General features: G+C 46.2%; 1 protein-coding gene across 1 annotated transcript; it reads right to left on the minus strand.

Moving 5' to 3' along the window:
* Positions 1 to 1,105: 1,105 nt before the first annotated feature.
* MEX3C (mex-3 RNA binding family member C) lies at positions 1,106 to 19,267 on the minus strand. The gene is made up of 2 exons (XM_075741166.1): positions 18,400 to 19,267; positions 1,106 to 4,241 (listed from the first exon to the last, which is right to left on the minus strand). Exons 1-2 carry the CDS (start codon positions 19,085 to 19,087, stop codon positions 3,016 to 3,018), a joined length of 1,914 nt encoding a protein of 637 aa, XP_075597281.1. The 5' UTR covers positions 19,088 to 19,267; the 3' UTR covers positions 1,106 to 3,015.
* Positions 19,268 to 21,075: the final 1,808 nt, after the last annotated feature.

A 21,075-nucleotide genomic window follows, 5' to 3' on the forward strand; every position in this document is an offset into this window, starting at 1 on the left:
CACCGGGTGCGAGTCTCCATCAGACCAGGAGGAAATGCAATGGAAGACCAGTGCAACTTGACATCAGGAGGAATCCTTTTGTGACACTCCATTGGAGCAGGTCCAGAAGCAGCCACAGAGATGATCGAGGGCTGGAGCACCTCTGCTCTGGAGACAGGCTGAGAGAGTTGGGGTTGTTCAGCCTGGAGAAGAGAAGGCTGCGGGGAGACCTTAGAGCCCCTTCCAGTCCCTGCAGGGGCTCCAGGAAAGCTGGAGAGGGGCTGGTGCCAAGGGCAGGGAGTGACAGGCCAAGGGGAATGGCCTGAAGCTGCAGGAGGGGAGATGGAGATGGGATGGGGAGGCAGAAATCCTTCCCTGTGAGGGTGCTGAGGCCCTGGCACAGGGTGCCCAGAGAAGCTGGGGCTGCCCCTGGCTCCCTGGCAGTGGTCAAGGCCAGGTTGGATGGGGCTTTGGGCAACCTGGGCTAGTGGAGGGGGTGGAACCATGGCAGGGGGGTGGAACCAGGTGGGCTTTGAGGTCCTTTCCAACCCAACCCTTCTGTCATTTTATGATTTCTGCTGCTGGCTGATGCAAACATGAGCACAGGGAGTTTACCTTGCAGCTGCACTGAAATAACTCCAAAATGCAAGTTCATAGAATCCTTTAGGTTGGAAAAGACCTTTAAGATCATCAAGTCCAACCGTTAACCCAGCACTGCTAAGCCCACCACTACACCATGTCCCTAAGCACCACATCTACCCGTCTTTTAAATACCTCCAGGGATGGGGACTCCCACCACTTCCCTGGGCAGCCTGTTCCAATTGTTGACAACCCTTTCGGTGAAGAATTTTTTCCTAATCTCCAACCTAAAGCTCTGGAGTTGTCGAGCATCCCAGCAAGCTGCAGCCGTGCCCTCTGGAAGGCCACAAGTTGCTTTAAAGGCAGCCCGTAAAGCCAGAAATTAATAGAAAACAAAATTCTTTGCACATGAAGTCACCCAGCTGCACCAAAGGCCAGGCCACCGTGTCTCGACCACAGGAAAAGCTCCTGGATGGGAGATGTCAACCAGCCCCGGCCTCATCGGGCTGCTCTAAGTGACAGCCATGAAGACAGCAAAACATTCAAGTTAATGGAAACAAGTCTTTATTAAGTAACTTTTAATATCAGAAAAATAAAACTCTTATAATTCTCTTTACAGCAAATATATAATATCAGTGCTTTGGCCATCATAAGTTAAAGGCCCTTTATCATAAAATATATGGTTTTTAAACTTTACTCAAATTGAATTTATAATCCCTATGACCTCCCTACATATACATAACAAAAAGTGTAGTAAAATTAGCAAATACTAAACTATATTGATAGTTTATCATTCTTAGTTTGTGGTTTATAGAAATGGTACACGCACCTAATGTCTGTCGATTCCTTGGCTTATTAGTTGCGGTGTACGATGCAATACAAAATACATGCTCGGTGAACGTTTGTTCGTATCTACAAGACTGCAGCTAGAGATTAAGGTTTCAATACTGACATGTAACTATTCTACAAGCAATTATAGCATTAAAGTTATGCAGTACATAATATGCCGTCAAGGCAACTCTTATACTGAAAATCATAAAATAAAAACCGTTATTTGTAAACTTTTATACGAAATGTAACTCTTCAAGTGGAAATAAAAAATAAAATTTTCTGTATATTTACTAGTTCAATACACATATAATTTCTTTTTGTTATACTGAGAAAAAAGCTTTGTCTTGTCTTGGGAAAATAATGCTTCAGAAAAAAAAATAGAAAAATCCACCAGAACTCCACTTTGTGTCTTTTTTTTTTTGTTTTTGTTGTTTTAATATATGCCAGCACAGATTTGGGAACATACTGAGGATGAAAAAAAAAAAAACCTAGAAACATCCACAGGTTGAAATGTAAGAAGCGCATTCAAAAGACTTTTTTTTCTCCTTATGATTGGAAAGACAGTTTTGAAATGAAGTAAACTGATTGCAGGGCCACTGTCACAGCTGCTGTCATGAATAATACAAGGGCACGTACACAACTCCCCCTTTTTCCTTTTCCTTACTAAAAATAAAATATGTATTTATATATGTGCAAGACAAATATGGATTGAACATAAAAATGCTTCACATTTTGAACTATATTCTAAAAATGTAATTTAAGAACAGCTTGATCGGACTAACGAACGGAATGTCAGCATCCTCACTATTAGTCGAAGTATGTGCATCCCAAAGCCCTTACTGAAATGGGATGAAGCCAGCCAGACTTTTCCACATTACATTAAGAAAAGCAGTGGGTAGGAATTCACAAATCGAGACGTTCCTGATCCTCTGAACATACTGCCCTTAACACGTCGGGCAAAACGGAGATGCGCCGGGCAGCGTCTCTCCCCTCAACTCACCGTAATTTATTATCTGAACCTGTCAATAACATCATCCATGTCAATCAATCAAACTACACTTTAAAAAAAAAAAAAGGTATTTGCAATGCTGAAGAATTAGGCATAAGTTGTCGCATGAAGCAAAAATAATTTCCCCAAACCTGTTTTTCAAAACTGGCAGTGTAAAGAAGGCAGCATTGGAAGTGTTGATATATTGATAATGCCACAAACCCTCCAACGGCAGACGAGTACTTCTGCATTTAGGCGACGAGGTTCATTGCTGCCAGCACGCAGAAGTCAAACGCTTAACAGAGATCCTTTAGAAAGCCCGTAAAAATTTGGTTTTCTGGGTTTTTTTTCGGTTGCGTAATTGATGAAAACTTCCCCTCACTGTGCCATAACATCACACCAGATGTATCTCTGCTAAACATGCCATCTGCTTACACTGAACCGGACAGAGACCACCTAGGTTTAGTGTTACCGTAGCAGCCTTTTGAGAAAGTAGAAATTTATTAACAACTTCAGCCTAATCCCAAGAAAGCCCAACAGTCAGAATTCATTAGGAAGTTTACTAGAGGGTACCATTACACCCATGCCTTTAAGAGTTTTAAAAAGTCCATAATAATAATAATAATATCTATATATATTTAAGAGTGAATTTGGATTGCCTGAGTAACAGCTGTCTGGCAAACGGGACACGATGGCGTTTCCTTTTCACAGATTTTGTTGGCACACTCCATGCAGAAGAGATTGTGGCCGCAGGGGACCAGGGCCGCAATGACTTCGCTCTCGAAGCAGATCACGCAGTCGTGCTTCCGTCTCGATTCGGGGGGCGAGCTGGACGTGGAGCCGCCGTTGGAAGAAGAATAGCTGTTGGTACCATTGGAGAAAGCAGGGATGTATATGGGAAGGCCGGCTTGGTGGCCGGTGCTAGGCGGGTCGCTCCTCACTCTCCTAGCCAGCGGGTGATCCAGACTTTCCGGAAACGTGGGCGACAGACGTGGAGTAGATGGCTGGCTCCCGCGGCGCTGAGGCTTGGCGTTACTAGTGGGGTCGCTACCAAAGCCGGAGAGCGGGTTTACGGGTTCAAAAGGGGTCCAAATGGTTTGGGAAGGCGTTGGTAAGGAGTCGTACGCGGGAGAGTCGACCGCAAGGTCTTCCGTGCCCACCGAAGGCAGCGTTTCTCCAAACCAGAAGTTGCCTGTGCTGAACGGACTCGTTGGGCTGAAGTCAGCCAATCTATTGCTTCCAAAATAGGAATCTGTGGAGCCACTTCCCAAAGAGCTGGAGCTGTCATTTCTATAATTAGAAATCATTCTGGTACGGCTAGGAGGGACGGGATTAGAAGCAAGCCACGCAGATCCAAGGGTGCCTCCTTCAAAGCTGACATCCGTACCGTTGTAATGGAAATCGTTCTCTTCGTTCAGCTCAATGTAGTTCCCGGTACGCATGGCTATATGCATCTCGATCTCCTCGCGCGCGCGATCGACGTTTTCGGGCATTCCCGTAACTTCGAAGACAGGCTCCTTGTCTCTGCTGGGAGTGACTATGTAGGTATGGGTCTGCTGCTGAATTCTTTTGATTGTAGCTCCTTTCGGTCCAACCACTAGCCCAACTACACGGTAAGGCACCCTGACTTGGACTGTCGTCTGACCCGGCAGGTTGGGGGTACATGGCAAACCTCCCAGGGCAGGACCGTTCTTGTTGCGCGACGCTCTGATCATGGAGAAGTGTTCAGCAGCTGAGAGAATTTCCCTTTTGGCCATGGCTACATCCTCTTTTCGTCCAGTGACAACAAAGATGGGTTCTTCTCCACGAACGGGGGTCTTAATGTAAGTATTTGTCTTGGCCCTTAGTGCTTTTATTTTGCAACCTGTTTAAAGGAAACGCATGCAAGTTTAGCAAGACGTCTAAGTTTAGAAAGCCACAAGAAAGCCGTCTATTTTAAGCTGCTTGAGAGTTTCAAGAAACCGTAGGGTGAAACCAGAAGCAGCTGTTTTTATCTCTGCAAGCCACACTAGAGAAAGCGGTAACAACTTCTACCTATTATTTCCAAACAGACCTCTTGACACTTACAGCCACAAACTCTTTTAGCAACGTTTCTTGGGCCGTTTTAACCCATCACCTCCTCAACTGCTATTAGACACAGAATAAACGCGAACGGCTTTTTCTCTACAACAGCCACATTCATGATTGTCCCAAAAATAGCGGTGAGTTTATATTTTTTCCCACTGATTGGATATCCTTCAGTCACTCCTAAGATCTTGCAAAAGGAGTAAGGGCTCACGCATACACGCGTTTAAGTCTGCTGGTACGTTAGCCTTTCACTGCCAAGCACGTCCTAAAAGCAAATTAAACACTTACAACTGAGAGAAGGGTCTGTATCACACAACCTGTGTAGGATATAGATAAAATTATTGATTTACTGAGAACTCTTCATTTGCTCCCTGTTATCAATAAGTGTTGTTTAAACATTCCTCTTCCCTGTGGGATGAAGGAGCCGCTCCTTGAACTGTCAAGTAGGAGTTCAAGCAGTTTGCTGCATGCAAATAAGGCTTACTACGTAATATTACGTGCCTGCGTGGAATTTCTCTCTAACTGGGTAAATACGGCCTGAAAGAGAAGCAAAAAGTTAATGAAACGTTTGCCTTTGATTTTTGGGGACTGAATTATCAAGTTTGCTAGGACACACTAGCAGCAGGCTCTTTCCTAAGACACTTAAGGCATTTTGGCACAGTGCACAGAGAACCACCTTTTTACCCATCGCAGGACCAGAAAAGCAGGCAGTGCAAAATTAAGAGGGGCAAGCAGGTCCCCGACATCCAAGACAGTCTGCTGGATTCAGTCTTAACTGAATTTAGCATATATCAAAACAAATTCAAAAGCATGTCATGCTCAACGTCATTTTATAGCGAACCTCATCTCAAAACAACTCTAAGCAACGCTTGCAGACCAAGTGTTTCAAGCATCATTTCACTTGCAGAGTGAAATTTGTTCCCATTTTCCTCATTTACTTTAAGTATCTCATAACTGTCTGGGTACATGAAACGATCTCTCGAAGTAAGTGTTTTGTCAGTCCCTTGCACCAGGGGTACCACTACTGATAAATATTTTACAGTTCAAAAGCCACTCAAAGATGCATTCTATTCAAGACTATCTACTAATATAAAAAAACCCCCAGAAAATACGCAGATACTGGTTGGAATAGGGGGAAGGAAGAGCCTCTTCTTGCAGGGCCCCTGCACACAGCAAGGACAAAGGCTGAACACAACAGTCCTTTGTTTCCAAGACACAGCTGGAGAGGAAGTTCATTATCTTCAACAGCTCGTCGGGGAGGGTTCTCGGAGGCCCTACCTCAACCAGAACGCTCACCGAGGAGCACCGGAGGGTTTCTGCAAGGGAAGGAGCGAGACGCAGGCGGATCTGCACAAAGGAGGGGATGGGGATCCAAGAGCCGAGCTAGAAGAGCAAGTATCTGCAGGAGAGAACAAACCCATAAGCCTTGACCTTCCACTACAGCCCACCAATTTTTACCAGATTTTTTAAAAAAAAAAAAAAGGGGGGGGGGGAAATGCAGGCACGAGACGCCTTACTGAAGCAGCGAAGCACACATCCTTTGAAGCCACGCCATTTCCCTGCTCATACCAGACAGCAGCACCTCACTTGGGCAATTCGCCTGTACTCCTTCCATCTCTACGTCCGCATTCCTCCCTCTAAGTAAATGCACTCGCCTGCTCTGCTTCCCATGCCTTCACGCTTAGAAAAGATGGTGAGCCCAAACCTTAAACCCACCAGGAAACCCAAAATTGCCCTGCTGAAGTTTTCACACCAATCAAGCCCTCTTTACCAGAGCACCTAAAATCGAAGTCAGCCTCCTGATGTGTATCAATTATTCTCCAATTTACACAAATTACTTCCATTTACTCCATTCAAGTATATATTCTTATTTCCTAGAAATTTCAGAAGCAGCATTTAAAAGAGAATACTAGGAGCATCTAGCATAAGATTTATCTATATAAAAATATATATAATTCATTACTATATACCATGATTCAGAGCCTACTTAATTTTAGCTTCCAAAGTGCCTTACCAATTCTTATAATTTACATTTTAGACAAGATTTTCCTGATGTTTTAGAAACTCAAATCACTTTAAAATGCTGCAGCTTCAGCTTCCTTCCCCATTTCAGCTGCAAACTCCCAGAGACTGCTTTGCCAGAGCCACATTTCCAAACCACTGGGGTGTGAAGAAAAGCCTTCCTCGCCCTCCTTCTTCCTCAGGCTGCGGAATGGCCCAGACCAAGGTGGGCAGAACTTTTCTTTTAAGGTACAAGTCACATACGTAGAAAGCAGAGGCCAAACGCTGCCTCAACTCCCTGCAGCGACAGAACAAGCCTTTTCAACATTGGAAAGCTGGCTTCAACGGAAAGCTGACTCCACAGACCGTCAAGGTCAACTCTTAAACTTCATCTGAAAAGTTAGAACTGAAGAAAGTCACCGCATAGGAAAGCCGAGATTTCTAAATGACTCAAGTCAATGCCCGCTGGGTTTTGTCTGCAAGGAGCACTGGAAAACCCCACCACAGTCAGTCATGTCACAACACAAGGTCAGTAGCCCATTATACCAAACCAGCAGGATGATCTTTCTATTTGCTTTTACTCAGCTGCTCCGGTTTCCCACCCTCCTCCATTAGTCACTACCAAGATGATGATATGAAGCACGGCCGATCCCGTCCCCTCTCCGACAATTCACGGCATCCAGAGGCACCGCGGCCACGATGACATGAGGTCGGCCAGCTATGAAGTCATGTGGCCAAGGGATGAATCAAGAAGTTTCCCAATCTCATGAGGCTAGACATAGCAAGACAAGGGGGTGGGGGGATTATACCGCCTCACACTTCTGCAATAAATAATCAGATCATTGTACCCAAAATTTTGAAGTACAGAGAAAAAAGGCTAAAGAGGGGACTTCCAGACTGGAAATCCAATTTAATCAAGCCTGTCAAAGTAATTTTAATTTTGGTATGATAACAGAAGTCTATTCAATGCAAGTTACTTGGTTCAGCAGTATAAGCATTCCTAAGCAGCACACTCAACTATTAAGTACATACTGACATGGTTCAAGCAAAACCCTTCAGTTTTGCTTTCATTTAGGCAAAGATTTATTACTTGCCTGCCCAGGCACCGGACGAGGAGCCGAGCCTGTACCGAGCCCTGCAGGTAGTGTTCATGCTGCGCTGGCTGATTTGCATCATTCTTCTCAAGCCTCCTCCCCAGTTTTCCCTTAAGAGGATTATTTGACTGGACATTTTAAAAACACTACAAACATTATATTCCCCAAGAAACTTAAGGGTAGCTCTGAAGGAATTGTTTACCTCATACTCTACCAATTTTAAATGACCAAATGTTTCCTTATTAAAAAAAAAAGGTGATAGGAAAACAGATTTTTTTGTTTCCTCCCTTGAAGTGAGAGTTAAGCGCAGCAGCCACAGCACCCGCAGTCCTCGCCCATGCAGTAACAACCAGCTCAGCCTTCACTCGACTTTCACCTTGCATCATCACTTAACAGGATGATACACATCAAACTCAGTCTCAGGCCATTTACTCCACGAGGGAAACTCCTCAGCAGAGCCAAGCGACCGCAGCGGGAACTCTGTGTGTGCCTGCCTCGCACCGTGCCAGCCGACCTGCTGCCGTGAGCCAAGAACTACCCGAAAAAGCATCCCACAGCCGCAGCCCAGGAGAAACAGCATCTTTCCCCGATTTCTTTCTTCTGCTGAATTCACCTCAATGCCACGCACTGGGAATGGGAGAAGGATTGATTTAGAGATAAGGATGACATCGTCGTGTGGTCTCTTCCAAACAGCTACACGAGGGGAAGGGAGTCCTTCATGCTTCCGAGTACCAACGTTAGCAAAACACAGCCTGTCAAAGCAGGGATGCACACCTCATACCCATGTTCCTCCTGCAGCTCTTGCCAAGTGCTGTGAAATTGGGATTCAGGCACACACAGGAACCTAAATCTCTTGCCATCATGTCTGTTTAACCTTGCCTCACCAATTTACATAGGGCTTTTGGGGGGAAAAAAAAACCAAGCTAAAAAAAAGCTAGTTTATCTAAATAGAAACTGGAAGTCGTGGTAGGTAAAAATTCAGTGAACAGCCCCTGTGAACCACAACCAAGTGACAATACCAGTTTGTTCTCCTTCCCTGCTCCTGACAGGTACCTGGCTAAGGGGGGGTCAAAACTGAGAACCTCCTGCAGCTCTTTAGATGCGCAAATCCTGTGGGAAGACACCAGCGCTGCCTGGGCTGTAAGAGCAGCAAGCAGGGGGACATTGCATTAGCACCAGCTCATCTCTGACACGGGACGTATACCCAGCATCCTCCAGTTTGGCCCCAGAGCAAAGTAAAGATCTCACAATTGGCCTCCACAGCTCGTTAGCGCTAAAGAGAAAGCTGTAAAGAGAAAGCTGTAGTTCACAGGAATATATTTGTCAGTAGCTTTGCCGTTATCTGATGAAAAGCAATACTGTATTACAGCTTCCACTCTGAATGCGGTCTTTAGCACTTTGACCACCGATTCTGTAATACGCTGACACCAAGTAAGGAGACAGCGAACAGAATAATTAAGTAACATCGACCTGGAACCACGAGCTGCTAGCTAGTAGAGCCACGGCTAATTCCTTGCCTAGAAATTAAGGGCAGGGGCTGGGAAGTCCCTGCAGATCCGCAGAGGATGGCACCACATCATCAGCCGTGCCAAGGAGAGTGGGGAACGCACAGGGGATTTGTTTTCTATGAACCTGCAAACCGTCGTGCGTGGACACAGCTTTAAAGGTAGAGTCTGTTAAGCTGGCACAGCCCTTATTTCATTGCTAGGTTGCTACAAGGTTTTAATTGGAAAGGGCGAACTCCTGCAGCTAAGGTAACAAAGGATTTGCAGAGACTGAAACACTGGGTAAGGCCAACGGCTGCTGGGTCTGCAGAGCGTAACACTGCCCACTTCATTAACAAAGAAAAATTAATTTATTTCATTGAGAACGACCGCTCTGCGTATTTTTCAGAAGAGCCGTTCATCCTCACTGGCGGTACAAGCCGTGTTCTTTTGCTTAAACATACGCGGTGCTTCCTCTCGCTTGTGACATAGCTAAAAATATCCATCCAGTTTGTGATTATACAGTCGAAAACTGATACATGCCCCATTTATTAAGCATACAGAGATGGAGCAGCCTTGGGACAGAAAATTAAATCCTAAACTGTTTAATGGTTAAACCTCCTTAAGCAGGCTGGCTACACAAGAAAATTAAGACCAGAACATTTTTGGCAATTCCATGGGTTATTCAAATCCTAGGAAATACTACCTGTGGTCTGGTCAGTTCATAGACTGACTCTGGTTACTATCGCCTTTCACCTAAGATCAATTAATTCATCTCACACCTTGTTTTTATTCATGAACTGGAAAATTTCAAATCCTGACAATTTTTTTTTTTCTTTCCACCCGGCTGTTGAATATAGTTAGTTGATTCAAGGGAGATGAAGAAAGTAACTTCTCTGCGCTTGCAAAAGATGCTGATCTGCACAAAACCCTAGATCTACATCCTCAGGCAGCTATTTATCACCCCTCCGGCACTTCGATTTTAAGAATGAAGGCTGTAAAAAAATACTCCTTTTTAGTTTTAAACAATTTTAAGAGACAGCCTAAACTTGGACACTAATTATCCAATAGCATTTTTTGAAAGCAAGTTTTCATTTATTGTTATTCAGCCTTCTCTACAGCAAGAGGTAAACCGAGACACCCCTCATCCATCCTGAAGACAGGACTAGACCAACCACCAAGAGCCTTAACAGCTGCCAATTAGCATTCTCTAGTACAGGTAATAGTCTGAGCACTATTTGGATTAATTAGCCGGTAAGATTAGGGCTCCCGTGTGACAACTAGGCACGATACATGCCAGAGAGCAAACAAGTATGAACACACCAAGAGACGGGCGCAGCTTGCAGGTGGGATTTGCTAAAGCTCATGGGGCAGGTCTGGAAACAGAAGATGACAAGAAGACAGCAGGCTAACTGCTTAAAAAGGGACAAGGACGTACGCAGATTTTTAAGGAACAGCTGTTTTGCTCACATAACAAACCAAAACAACGTCCTCTCCGGTGGCACCCAAGCTGCAGTTCCGTGGAGGTGGCCACTTGAAACGCGCACGTGAAGTTGTGAGATTGATGTCCCCGGGGCAAAGGCTTTTCCCACAGGCTACCCAAGCACTAGTAAGTGTTCCTGTCCTTCATCAGGTTGTATTTTTCAGAGGAAATTTTTCATTTATCACAGTAAGGATGCTTCATCATAACGAGAACCCACCAAGCACAGCTTCTTCTCAAATTTACAATCCAAAATGCAATACTGACACCATTACAAGCCAAAACTTGGGAACAAAGTTCTGTCTGTCTGCATTAATGGTTTCAGACAACGACCGCACCTCAGAAGTGCAATACACAGGTAATAACCATCTTTCACTTCTAGCTACAGCAAGACTACAATAAGCAATGCTACAAGTAGGCACATTAGTGACTAGTGTAGAGAAAAAAGAAAAACTCAACTGACAGCCACACTGATACAGTTATTCCAAGAGAAGGAAAGATGACATATGACATACAGGTCTTTCAAGAAAAATAAAAAATAGAGCATTTTATACCAAAGACATTTTTCCCTGCCTCCTGACCCCCTTATTAACTTACCACTGCAATCAAAGGCTTTTAGTTACGCTGCAGTCACCAACCCCCTGTGCCTGCCTGTGGAACATTTCAATATGACTCACGCTATATATAGCGACCAAGACTGCTCCCATTATAATTCCATCACGCTTACCCATTTCTGAGGAGCAAGTGACCACTTATTTCACTTTGTATTTTTTACGTGTACGAATGCTAAGATGATACATGACTTTCCTACTTGTTGTCATCCAGCTGGAACTGCAGAAAGGTTTTTTTTTTGTTTTTTTGTTTTTTTTTGTTTTTTTACACAAGATACTTTCCAGACCAGCACTTCAAGCTTGAGCGCACCAGATGCTGGAGCCGCACGGGCTCAGGCTTGCCTGGGTACCAGCAAGGAGGACAACCTGGAGATCTCAAAATACTTTAAGCGAGAGCCAAGGAATCACAGTCTGGCTGTGCCAGACCGCAGGCAGCAGAACTTTGTTTGGCCCTGTTGCTGCCAAGCCAATGGATGGGAAAAGAGGGGAGCTTTAAGATAGTCTCTGATGATGCTGAGAAAACTTCCCAAGAGAAGGCTGTTTCCAAGCTCTCAGGGACATTTCCCTCTTCTGGAAAACAAAAGCCCTGGTTCAAGAACAGCATAGAAACTCTTTAATAAAAAGATTTCTTAGGTCTGTATCAATTTATCAATCGATTTATATATCAATCCAGTATAAAATGAAGTAGTCAGCTTGCGCACCGTTCCCCCTCTCTATGTCAGGCTGGAACAATCTATTACATCAGCAATTGCAAAGGCGTAGGAATACTCTGATTCCCAAGACAGAGGGCAACTCAGTAAACAAGTTACATGCAGCAAAAGAGCCAGACGGCAGAAACTTGTATTATTACTTGCACTACTGCAGCACCAGGACTAAGGTAGCAGCTGCTGAGCAAGATTAGAAAAATAGAAAAGTAGAAAAACAATAGTTGTAAGAGAGGGAATAAGTCCAACAAAACCAGCTACAGGTAAAAAGTTGTTTTCATTAAGAACATTGATCTAGTTAATGAAACAGATCTGTGCGAGCAACAACGTTGGGAAAGCTGACCTGCAGAAAGAGAATATTAAAAGGGATGACCATTCAACATGCCACACAGCACGTCAAGATGGCCAGTAAAAAGAAGATCACAAAAACCCAGGCAAATCTTCACCTGCACCAAAACCCCGATTCAAAAACGCTGCTAGAGCTGTGTTTTCATACCCAAAATTCCACAATATATTGTCAAATGTAAAGCGAACTCGAAGGTATAAAGTAAGAGATGCTCTGACTTTGTTCAAAGGAGCAGCAGAGAGCTTGGTGCAGACCACAGAACTACTGACTCAAACCAGTGAGGGAAACTGAGATCTCGGACGCTGGCAAGATCTCAGGAACTTAAAGCAATACCTGCAAGAGAGAGAGAAAAAGACGACATTCTTAAGGAGTAACTGAAATTGGAAACAAATGCTCGATTTAAAGCTTTTTGGATTTTTTCTTTTGATTAAATAAGTGTTCTAGCACTCAGCAGCCTTTTTTTTTTTTTTGTTACAGCAAGTTTGCAACCCTATCCCTGTTAAATTTTTTGCCTGCAATGGGGACTTGGCCCTGTGTAGTGGACATACTGCATCAAAAACAAACTTAAGATCTTTGAGATATCCAACACTTGTTTAGAACAAAGCTTCTCTTCGAGAAATTCAGACCACAGTGTACCAGAAGAGAGGGTAATGGGGGCTAATACAGGGAAACACACATCTGCTGACTTTACTAACAGCTTAAAAAAAATTCATCACCATTTTCTCATGCCACAGGCAGGTTAATCCAGCGCAGTTCAGAAGTGCATTAATTAGGATTTTGGTTGTTAGAAACTTAAAAAAAAATTTCTTTTAGGACACAGTAATTTTACAAGAAAAACAAAAGGACCAGAAGATTAGAAATTAGCATTTTACATGGCAAGATTTTTATTATTTTAATTTCAGCTTCATCCAAAAAAAATCTTACTTATGCAGGTATTCACTTCTGGTATTTATACATTAAAATCTACAGAATTTCTGGCAGACTACACAAAGAGAAAAATCTCTTGAGTGCGCACTGCGTTTGGTGTGCTTCCCACCCAACAAGCCAGACAAGAGCAGCATTTACGACTGAGGATTTACGATCCCAGCTGGAGAACCTGCACCCTTCTGACCCACTTTGCAACTCGACTCAGATCTTTGCATAGCATCGATGACAAATAGCAGAACTGAAATGATGTTAGTTACAGAGGAACAGGCCGCTGAAACTTCAGCGACGATTTCAGACAGTGCCAGGCCACGGTATGCTCACGTGTTTCAGTTCCTGGAGTTCCAAGTTCTAAAAGTGACGAGACTAACTTCTCAGAAAAATAGGTTTTCTCTTGGATTTCAGCAAATAGCTCAAGTTTTCTTTCAGTCTTACAACAGGTCATTTAATATAGTATTTAATAACCTGCTTGTTAGAGAAAATGCAAAAAAAAACCCCCAAAAACCCCTGAAGTGTAACTGCCTTTTCAGCTTTCACTTAAAATAGGTGAGCTAAACCTGTGGTCTTTGTTGTCTGTGGCAATCAACTGACACATATGTGATGACTTCAGTCATGCAGATTAAAATTATTCTTCGGAGTGGAAATCTTAAGCATCCAGTTTAAAAAAAAAAGCCAAACAATCTACAATTCAGACTAGTTAACTATGCTTATGCTGACTATTTCTTACAGGCCAGCAATTAATAACCCATCAAGGCTACCTAAGTATTGTCAGTAATTCAGTCCCATTATCATCACATCGAGACACAAACCCAGACATAGTTCTTTTTGACAGGACTATAATTAGTCTACCATAGGACATCTATGTACTGTACTCTGCTAACACAAATATATGCTCCAGGATTGTTTTAGCACTGTTTCCACTCCCCAAGAGTGAGAGCTATTGTTTTTATTTGACTGTTCAGCTATGCTAGATAGTTATCTGCTACCAACTTATCAGAATTTTTTTGTTTGTTTCGAGGTACAGGACTATTTTAAGCAAAATAATATTTTGCTCAAAAGCCCACATTCAAAAGCAAAGAGCAAAAAGGAGTCCGAGATCATTAAATATGCATAAAAGTGTTATTTTAGTTGCAAGGCCATCTCATGCAAAGCAGATTTGTCATTATCGATTTAATCAGTGAAATGGGATGATATCATTCCTCCTCCTCTTACTCATCTGGGTTTTGGAGACTGCCCTGCCCGTTTCAAGTTCTGCAACCATCATCCAAACTATTCTTACTGAAGAAAGAGAAGCACCAGGCTTCAGAGTTAACTAGCTTCAACTCAAGTGATGTCTCTGGGAAGAAAAAAAAAAACCACTATTGTCAGCTTTATCAAGGATGTAAACACTTGGAAAATCACGTTACTTGGATAGTCACAATGCTGGAATGCATTAGCAAATTTATTCCAGCAATCATTATCTGAAGACAGTTAATACACTCAGGGATGCAGCATCGCTCCACAGGACAGACTTTTGTCCCTTCCAGCATCTTTCAGGTTTCCTGTTCCTGTCTTCAGACACCACCCCTCTTTTTGCATTATTCAAAAAAAGCTTGTAATGTTCAAACACGTCTATTTTAGTGAAAAGAAAGTAGCAGGGGGCACTGAAGACTTCAGTTAAACTTGTCAAATCCTTTTCAAGGCCCACCAGGCCACGGCAGGATTGCCACAGAAAATCACCATCATTAACTTTACATATGGGAAACAGTTTTCAGGTGATCCACAGCAGGACTTTTTTTTTTTTTTTTTGCAAGTCCTTCACATCATTTCAAGATTAAACCAAAACCTTCCAAGTTAGAGCTCCAAAAGTGTTTTGTTTTGGTTTTTTTTTGTCTGGAGACACACTTATATAATTTTGGGTATACGCCCTATGCCAGCTTTTCTCAGGCAAAGTCACCTCCCCGGCAACGCAGCTTTCTTGCTACCACTCCTCAAAAGCACTTTCTCCAACTTCATTTTGTTTTTTTTTTTTTTTAAAGCGATGCAACTTTACATACATTGGATTTTTAGCTGCTGACAGCAAAGGAAATCACTTTTCTGGTCAGCATGATGATTGGCCAACTTACCGAAGGTTGGATTCAACAGCTAGTTCAAAGTCATACAGGAAGCCTGTACAATGCCATGAATGGAATCTAGTTTTCCTGGCTCCCAGTCACATGCCTTAACAAGAATAAAAGGATACAAATATCTTTTCCTTTGTTGTTCACCTTTGAGATTCTTCCACTTCAAAGACTACAAAGAATTATATGGGGCTTCCCCAACTAGTGTCTGTCAGCTTCGTTTTTGGGGGACAAGGGGAATAAGAACAGGTTGAGAACTTTTGACATTAAAAAAACCCCCTGTAATTTCTGAATCCTGGGAGGGTTTTTGTGCACTTTTTTTTTTTTAAAGAATAACACCTACTATTCAGTAAAAGAAAATTGTACTTAAGCCTTTTCCAGTGATGTAAACACTTCCAGCAACAAAATCCTTAACTACTGTCACAGTAACACAGCAGCCTCCAACGTAGGTTCACAAGGAAACCATCAACCACAAGGTACATTTCAGGCGCTCTGCACCTTCTAGAGCTGCGACATCCCACATCTGTGCACAGCCACCAGCAGAGCTTGGCTAAGCGTGGGAACCTGCGATACAGCAACCCAGAGCGGGGCTGTGGGAGCACCACTTCACTGCCTGAAGTGCTATATTTATTTCTGAAACTTGCACATAATCGAAAAAAAAAAAAAAGTATGAAATGCAAGCACCATAAGGTTTTTCTTGTTTGTAGCTCTCTTAGGAATCGAGGGCTCCTTCAGTCCGATAAACAGAGTCTGGAAATTCTCCACCTCTGTGCAAAAAATTTAATTTGGATAAAGAATATGGTGGAATTCTAGTTATTATTACTCTTTCAGTTAGAGGGTTAGGACTTAGAATAAATGTGCTTTCAGACACAGCAGTGAGGCCTCCAGCAAAGCCCAGCTCAAACTCAGCATTCCTGGTATTTCAGAGCTGATGTTTTTGGGCAACAGACATTTCAAGTTCTTTCTATACCTCACGAAGATGGCACTAGAAAGAATCTAAACTTAATCTTTATGAAAATCCATCAGAAGTAACATTCCAATCAGATCACCCTTACATAATTAGATATTAAAGTATTACAGCCCAGAAGAGTCTGGCATAAAACTTAGGCTGAATTCGTTCAAGATAATGTAACCAGCTGGTTACGATGTGTGGCTAGGAAGAGAATATGCAGCATCTTCATTTTTAGAGAGCGCAGAACGATCAGCAAAGGATGCAGCTCCACGGAGCCAGCCTTGCTCGAGGCAGACAGATGCTGGGCTAAAGCACAGACAGGGGCAAAGCAGGTGGATGAGAGCAAAAGCCTCTGGCTCATAAAAGGAGATGCAAGGATGAGTATTTCTAAGAAACATGACAAATATTTAGTGGAACTAATACAACTTCAATAAGGCAGTCTCTAAGCATAAGTCTCCTCCTAATCAGAATTTTGAAGGACCTCCTTATGCAAAGCTTTTATGCAAATATATTTGGTAACAACTTTTTTAGCTCTCCTTCTGCTCCTTCCTCTTTTGTAGTCCTAATTCTTTTTAGGATACGATCCCTCCCCACCGAGGCTAAATATTTTATCACAAGCCAAGCAGTGTGACATCAGATAAGAAATAAAAGCAGAAGCAGCAAGTAAACTCTGCAGGAACAATGATCCTATTTTTATGCAAACTCCATTATCTTGTTTTTAAGTGACTCAAAGTACTGAGAAATATACTACAGAGAACAATCCTGATCTGGTGGAGAATAAACACGGCAGCCTAATCAGTCCTCAAAGCCCAATAGTTCATATTTCTCTTTTAGAGGACAGTAGCAATAACCATTTTCAGTTCTGTTTTCCATCTCCCTCCCCCACCATCCCCAATGACACATGACCAAAGTCTTAAGACATTCAAACACTATTTCTTGGAAAAGATATTTTCTGCTTCTGAACAGACTTGTCTGCATCAGAGGAAGATACCTGCCAATTTCTGCAGCACAGGCTTTGGTTATCCCTGTGACACACCCAGCAAAAAACTCACCCTAGACTGCTAAAAGCCTAAAATAAACGTAGGAAGTGAAAACAAAAGTCTGCCTAAGCATCGGTGCTCAGTGGGCATTTCCTTAATATCACATTGATTTAGACCGATTTTACTATTTCTTCCATACTCAATGAAACAAACAAAAAAAAGAAACAAAAGCCACATTGATGCAGAGAGACCAGACAGCATAACCACTCGTTATCTGAGACGATCAGCAAACGAGACACACCACCCCCAAGCCAATAAAGAATAACACAGAAAGGGAAGAGGAAGAGAGCGGCGACTTCATTGTCTGCATTTCCACACCTACACTTGACACCGCTCAGCGCTTCTCTTGATACATAGAAAGTGCTTTTAAAATTAGGTTCGCTGCCAGAACGCTGGCGCGAAACGTCATCTTTCTAACTCCTCCAAGCACCGCTCCCATGAGACCACATGAAAGGCCAACAACGAATGTGACATCACCGATATGACCTTATCCTAACGGCATAATAAAGACCCGTGGTGTGTAGCAATAGTGATCAACAGGAAGTCACAACCCGAGCAGAAAGACAAGGGCTTTCACGCAGAGGAGGGCTGCACGTGGCTCCTTTCTCCATCTCACCGGCTTCTGAGGTCTTTGTCTTGGCGAGCGCCGTGGAAAGCTGTAGGAACAGTGTCAGCCCATACCCTGCTCTGCAAGGCAAGCAAGTTAAAGTCCTTCACCCAAAACTCATTGTAACACACGGTCCTAAAGTTCCTACGGTGAAACGCGGCTTCTTACCGAAGACCACAGGCAGAGCGTCGCTGAAGACCACAGCCTGTGCCAACGCCTACCTGTACATGGCCTGGCTACACGCTGTGTTTTACAGCTCGAATTAACAATAACCCGAGCTCCGAGCTAACCCACTGCTCGCCTCTTGGCTTCGCAAGCAGGGCCAGCACCCTGTCCCCCGTGGGGAAACCGGGGTTTGGAAGGGGAGAGGAAGGTCCCAGGAGGCACGAAGCCACCACCGAGGCGCCGGGCTCCTTTAGCCGGCACCGAAGGGGCACAGCCCGGGGGTGCGTGAGGAGAGGCCTGCCACGAAACCCAGGGGGAAGGGCAGCAGGCCCAGACCGGGCCGCGGCCCACCTCCGCCTGACCCCCCGCCGGGGGACTGGGGGGGGTCCCATGTCCCCTCTCCCTCCCTTCCCCCCCCCCCCCCCCCCCGCCCCGGTCCCCCACTCACCCTGGCGACCCACGATCTCGGCCACATGCTCGGAGCTGGGCACGGGCACGCACTCGGTGGTGTTGACGCTCTTTCGGCGGAGCAGCGCCGCCTGCTCGCCGTTAAGGCCCGCCGCCCCCCCGCCGCTGCCGCCGCCGCCGCCGCCCAGGCCGCCGTAGGCGTGGGACAGCATCGCCGCCATCATGCCCTGAGGATCGTCCGCCCCGCAGAGCGCCCCCGCCGCCGCCTCCTGCGCATCGAAGGAGGGCGAGAGCAGGACGGAGCCCAGCGCCGGCAGCAGCGGGAGCGGCTGGGAGGGCGAGGAGGATGAGGAGAGCAGCAGTAGCGCGGCCGGATCCTCCTCCTCCTCCTCGTCCTCCCCCGCCAGCAGCTCCTCCTCCTCCTCCTCCAGCTCCAGGTCTCCCTCGTCCCCAGCCGCCGTCTCCTCCTCCTCCGCCCCGCCGGGCCCCGGCTCCCCGGGGGGGTCGGGCGGCGGCGCCAAGCCCGCCCGCCGCCGCCGGGCTTGCCGCCTGGCCGCCCCTCCTCCTCCTCCTCCTCCGCCGGCGGCGGCGGAGGGCAGGCCGCGGTCGCGGAGGCCGAGGCCGGCGAGGCGCTGCTGGAGCAACAGCAGCGGCGGGTGGGGGGGGAGGCGCGGCGGCTCGGCGGGCTCGGCGGCGGGGGAGGCCGCGGCGGCGCTACCGCTCGGCATGGCGGGGGAGGCGCTGCGGGCCGGGCCGGCCGGGCCTAGCGGCGCCGGGCCGCCATGCCACGGCGGGCACCGAGCGTGGCGGGCGCGGCCTGGGCGCTAGGGCCGCGCTCCTCAGCGCGCCTTTTGTCCCATGGCGCTCCCCTCGGCGGCGGCCGCGGGCGGCGGCGGCGGCGGCGGCGGCGGGGGGGGGGGGGAGAGGGGGGGCGGGCGGCCCCGCCCCGCACTTGTCGCCGTGCCATTGGGCTGCCGAGCCGGCTCCTGGGCGGGGCCAGGGGTGGGCGGGGCGGCGGTGGGACGGGCAGCTGCCTGCGGGCGGTCCCTGCCCGTGACCGATCGCTCGGCCTCTGTTCCTCAGAGCCCCCAGGGACACACGGGGCAGCTGTGAGGAAAGCCAGCCTGGTCGTCCCTGCGCTTAAATTCACCCGCCCTGGTGAAACGGGTGCGAGCGCGGAAAAGGTCAAAAAAAGTAAAAAATCAGAAGCCTTTAATGGCTGCCGTGCCCGCCTTCCCCCACATTTTGTTGTGTGCTTCCCCACTGAGGTGAAGGCTCCTTGATGCAGGAACTCGTGCGAGTTTGAGATGTGCAATTTTTCGCATCAGTCCCTTAGCGTATGTAGGTTCAAGTCACAGGTGGAAATTTCAGGCAGAACATGAAGAAACTTGTGATTACGCTGTCATGAAGAGTCCGAAATGAGAAAGAACTTCACGCTGAAGTGAAACGACGGCCACGGAGAGGGTGGGCTGTGTAGTGCTGAAGTGAAGACCGTCAGCTCCCGTTCCACGTTCCGGGCGGGAGAACCCGGGGAGGAACACAGAGCAGACGGTGACGTGGTCCTCCACAACAACAGACTGGAAAATGGTCTTCGACGGCAGCCTTCAGGGTCGGTGTGAGTGGAGCGGGGTTCTTCTTCATCTAGTCAAGGAAAGCCACGTGCAAATGGTTGAGATATGAACGTCGGAGCAAGAATTGAGGTTGCGTAGTGGCTCCCTGAAGATGTTACGGTGAGAAAAGGTCCTGGGGAAAAGTCCAAGTCTTGGTTAGAGATGCTGGTGTCGTTCCCAGTGCTGGCAAAGGGAGATGTCAGGGTAGGAGCATGGGCCGGCAGAGATGAAAAGTTCTGTATTCAACACGTAGCTGTGAGCTGGTAGACAACCGTGAGATGCGAGAGGGACAGCAGATCTTTACGTGGGGTAGAAGGGCAGAGGTCTGCAGTAGCAGGATCGGTCTGTGCACCGTCGGCAAAGGGAGGGGAGATTTCCAAGAGAGGGGCATGGGTCACACATTGCTCCAGGAGAAAGACAATGGGTCTGCTAAGCATGGCAAAGACCGTAGAGTGCCAGGGTGGAACATATTTGGAAAGAGACGTGGTCTGTAACTGGAGGAAAAGCAATCCAGACAGCTACAGTTGTACTCAGCACATGTTGTTCTCAGCAGCCAGATGTCCACGTCATTGCAATCACCAGGGGTGCTAAGTGACACCCGGGTGGATGCTGCTTGCAGCGAGATCCAAATCCAAATTGCCTTGCTGCGACCGCTCCATCGGTGGGAGCCGACACTTGTCCTTAGAGGTCCTCCTTCCAGGTCAGAGCCCAGCAGGGCTCCCGGACCTTCGTGGAGATGCTCTCTAGGTCACCATGCTGGGGGCACAGCACCCGCACTGGGCTCCAGACGAGCGGGTTTCATTTCTCCTTTTCAATAAGTAAATAGATAAATGAACACAACAGCCACTGTATCTACCTGTGGAAAATACTTGTAAAAACGAGGATTAGATTGTTGCCCGCTGGAGCCTGTGGGCAAGACAAAAAGTGTTCTCAAAGATATTTTTTGAGCAATGGAGGCTGAAAACATCATTCCTACCTCAGGTTAGAGGTAACAGCCAAAAACCCTGGATGCAGTGAGAGAGGCTTTTACCCCCCCCCATTCGCATTTGCTCCATTAACCTACACGAATACTCGGTAAAGACTTTCCCAACACCCCTGTTAGACTT

Source organism: Balearica regulorum, chromosome Z (assembly GCF_011004875.1).
Source record: "Balearica regulorum gibbericeps isolate bBalReg1 chromosome Z, bBalReg1.pri, whole genome shotgun sequence".
Lineage (NCBI taxonomy): Eukaryota > Metazoa > Chordata > Aves > Gruiformes > Gruidae > Balearica > Balearica regulorum.

Bases quoted from the DNA above. Each gene is read 5' to 3' on its own strand.
- MEX3C (XM_075741166.1), bottom strand. From the start codon at position 19,087: ATGCCGAGCGGTAGCGCCGCCGCGGCCTCCCCCGCCGCCGAGCCCGCC. The intron at 4,242-18,399 runs GTGAGTGGGGGA...TCCTTTAAACAG, and splicing joins CGAGATCGTGGGTCGCCAGG to GTTGCAAAATAAAAGCACTA.